This window comes from Cebus imitator, unplaced genomic scaffold (genome assembly GCF_001604975.1).
Source record: "Cebus imitator isolate Cc_AM_T3 unplaced genomic scaffold, Cebus_imitator-1.0 Scaffold370, whole genome shotgun sequence".
Taxonomy (NCBI): Eukaryota; Metazoa; Chordata; class Mammalia; order Primates; family Cebidae; genus Cebus; species Cebus imitator.
In genome coordinates this window covers 1,976,189-1,978,696 of record NW_016107685.1, presented here as the reverse complement: position 1 = coordinate 1,978,696, position 2,508 = coordinate 1,976,189, and the positions used below count along the sequence as shown (strand labels likewise).

Genomic DNA, 2,508 nt, shown 5'->3' with positions numbered 1-2,508 from the left:
ATACAGAAGTGATTTGGTGTATATTTGGTAAATAACAAATACAGACAAGAAAGTTAATGCATCATTATATCATTAACTCAAAACATCAATGGCATGTCACTAAGAATGATCAGAATTTAGTCTTTATTGAAGTTGTCAAAATGTCTAGGTACAGATCCAGTCATAGGCAGTGTAGAGGTTACAGTTCCATAAAGACACAGTCCTAGCCCAATAGAATTTTGTAAGATACTGGAAGTAGGAAAAATACATAATTAGAGATTACTAAGGACCGGTTTAGAAGGGGAAGGCTTCTGCGAAGTGGGGAAACTTGTATTAAAACTTAATAGAGAAGAGGAAAGTAAAGAAATAAGACTCCCTAGGTAAGAGAAAAGGTACGAATGAGAGGTAAGAAACATCCCATGATGTGGATGGACTAGAGGTCAATAAATGATGTGCAGGATGTAGAGGGAGACACGTCTGGAAGGATCAGTTTGAGAAGATTAATAAATGCTTATCTTGGTGCTTTGGATATAGAGCTCAAATCATTATTGTTCAACATAGAAATTAGCAGAAGTTTTAAAAAAATGAATTATCTGTGGTAGAGTCATTTCAGATGCTTATACAAGTAAAAAACAATAAATAGTTTTTCTGAGCCTAAAAAAGATTATTTCACAAAAAGATCTTTGTTTTATATAAACCAAATATCTGTTGTTACAGGGCAAGCATAACAATACTACTCAGAAAGAGCCCTTTGTCTGCTAGGAAGAATGTCAGATTCCAACCTCAGTGATAACCATCTTCCAGACACCTTCTTCTTGACAGGGATCCCAGGGCTGGAGGCTGCCCACTTCTGGATTGCCATCCCTTTTTGTGTCATGTATCTTGTAGCATTGGCTGGAAATGCTGCCCTCATCCTGGTCATTGTCAGGGACCATGCTCTTCATGCGCCCATGTACCTCTTCCTCTGCCTTCTCTCACTCACGGACCTGGCTCTGAGTTCTACCACTGTGCCCAAGATGCTGGCCATTTTATGGCTTCATGCTGGTGAGATTTCCTTTGGTGGATGCCTGGCCCAGATGTTTTGTGTCCATTCTATCTATGCTCTGGAGTCCTCGATTCTACTTGCCATGGCCTTTGATAGATATGTGGCTATCTGTAACCCATTAAGGTACACAGCCATTCTCAACCATGCTGTCATAGGCAGAATTGGCTTTGTTGGGATATTCCGTAGCATGGCAATTGTCTCTCCCTTCATCTTCTTGCTGAGGCGACTCCCCTACTGTGGTCACCATGTCATGACACACACATACTGTGAGCACATGGGCATTGCCCGACTGGCCTGTGCCAGTATCACTGTCAATGTTGTCTATGGGCTGACTGTGGCTCTGCTGGCCATGGGACTGGATTCTGTTCTCATTGCCATCTCCTATGGCTTTATCCTCCATGCAGTCTTTCATCTGCCATCTCATGATGCCCAGCACAAGGCTCTGAGTACCTGTGGCTCCCACATTGGTGTCATCCTGGTTTTCTACATCCCTGCCTTCTTCTCCTTCCTCACACACCGCTTTGGTCACCACCAAGTCCCCAAGCATGTGCACATCTTTCTGGCTAATCTCTATGTGCTGGTGCCTCCTGTACTCAATCCTATTATCTATGGAGCTAGAACCAAGGAGATTCGGAGTCGACTTCTAAAACTACTTCACCTGGGAAAGACCTCAATATGAATTCTGAGCAGAAGTTGGAGATTAAAAAAAAATGTATAGAATAGCTGTCTAGTACATTTACATGGACACACACCGATGATGTGAATGAAATGGTTTTACATGGCAGGGAGCTCTGGAAGGAAGAGGAATAGCCAGATGAATTGGAGCTATCAATGATCACATTGAACATACTATTTTTCTGAGGCTCCTTGGGAGACTGAATAACCCAGAAAGGTGATCATGTTCTCACACTTGTCTCAAAAGTGTCTATGACTTATTGAGGAGGAAGTCAATTCCTGGTCTTCAGGAATAGGGTTAAGCTCAGAGTTATTTGGTTAATAAATCTTAAATTTATAAAGGTATGCTAGGATTTATCTGCATGACTTACTCTGCAGTGTTTATTTGCTTTTGAATTGATTGATTGATTACCATTCTAATACTTCATCAGAGTGGGCATTTCATCTGTGCCTTGCACATAATAAGCACTCAATAAAATATTATGGGAAATGTGTTAGAGATTATACTGGCATGTATTATAGTCTTGGTTTATTTAATGAATAATGTCTTTATTACGCTAATGTGTTGGGTAATGAAAATGTATGTCTAGCACAGCGTCTGGCATACAGCCAGTATTCAGTAATTTGATTCTTGTTTATTTACATTGCATTGAGGCTGTTCAGATATAGTCACATCCTCAAGAATCAGGACAGAGAGTATTTTTATCTAGAAAAGCAATTATAGGAAAAAGTATCACAAGTTCATGGGTAAAGCAAGAGGGTGTCAGCTGTGGCCATGGAGAGCTCCTAGTTCAGCTGTGGAGGTGAAT

General features: G+C 40.7%; 1 protein-coding gene across 1 annotated transcript; it reads left to right on the top strand.

Annotated features, from left to right (window-relative positions):
* Positions 1-713: 713 nt before the first annotated feature.
* LOC108288296 (olfactory receptor 52D1) lies at positions 714-2,177 on the top strand. Its single transcript, XM_017507180.2, has one exon. The coding sequence runs from the start codon at positions 747-749 to the stop codon at positions 1,701-1,703; it is 957 nt and encodes a 318-aa protein (XP_017362669.1). The 5' UTR covers positions 714-746; the 3' UTR covers positions 1,704-2,177.
* Positions 2,178-2,508: the final 331 nt, after the last annotated feature.

Excerpts from the sequence above, each read along its gene's own strand:
- LOC108288296 (XM_017507180.2), top strand. The coding sequence starts at position 747 with ATGTCAGATTCCAACCTCAGTGATAACCATCTTCCAGACACCTTCTTC.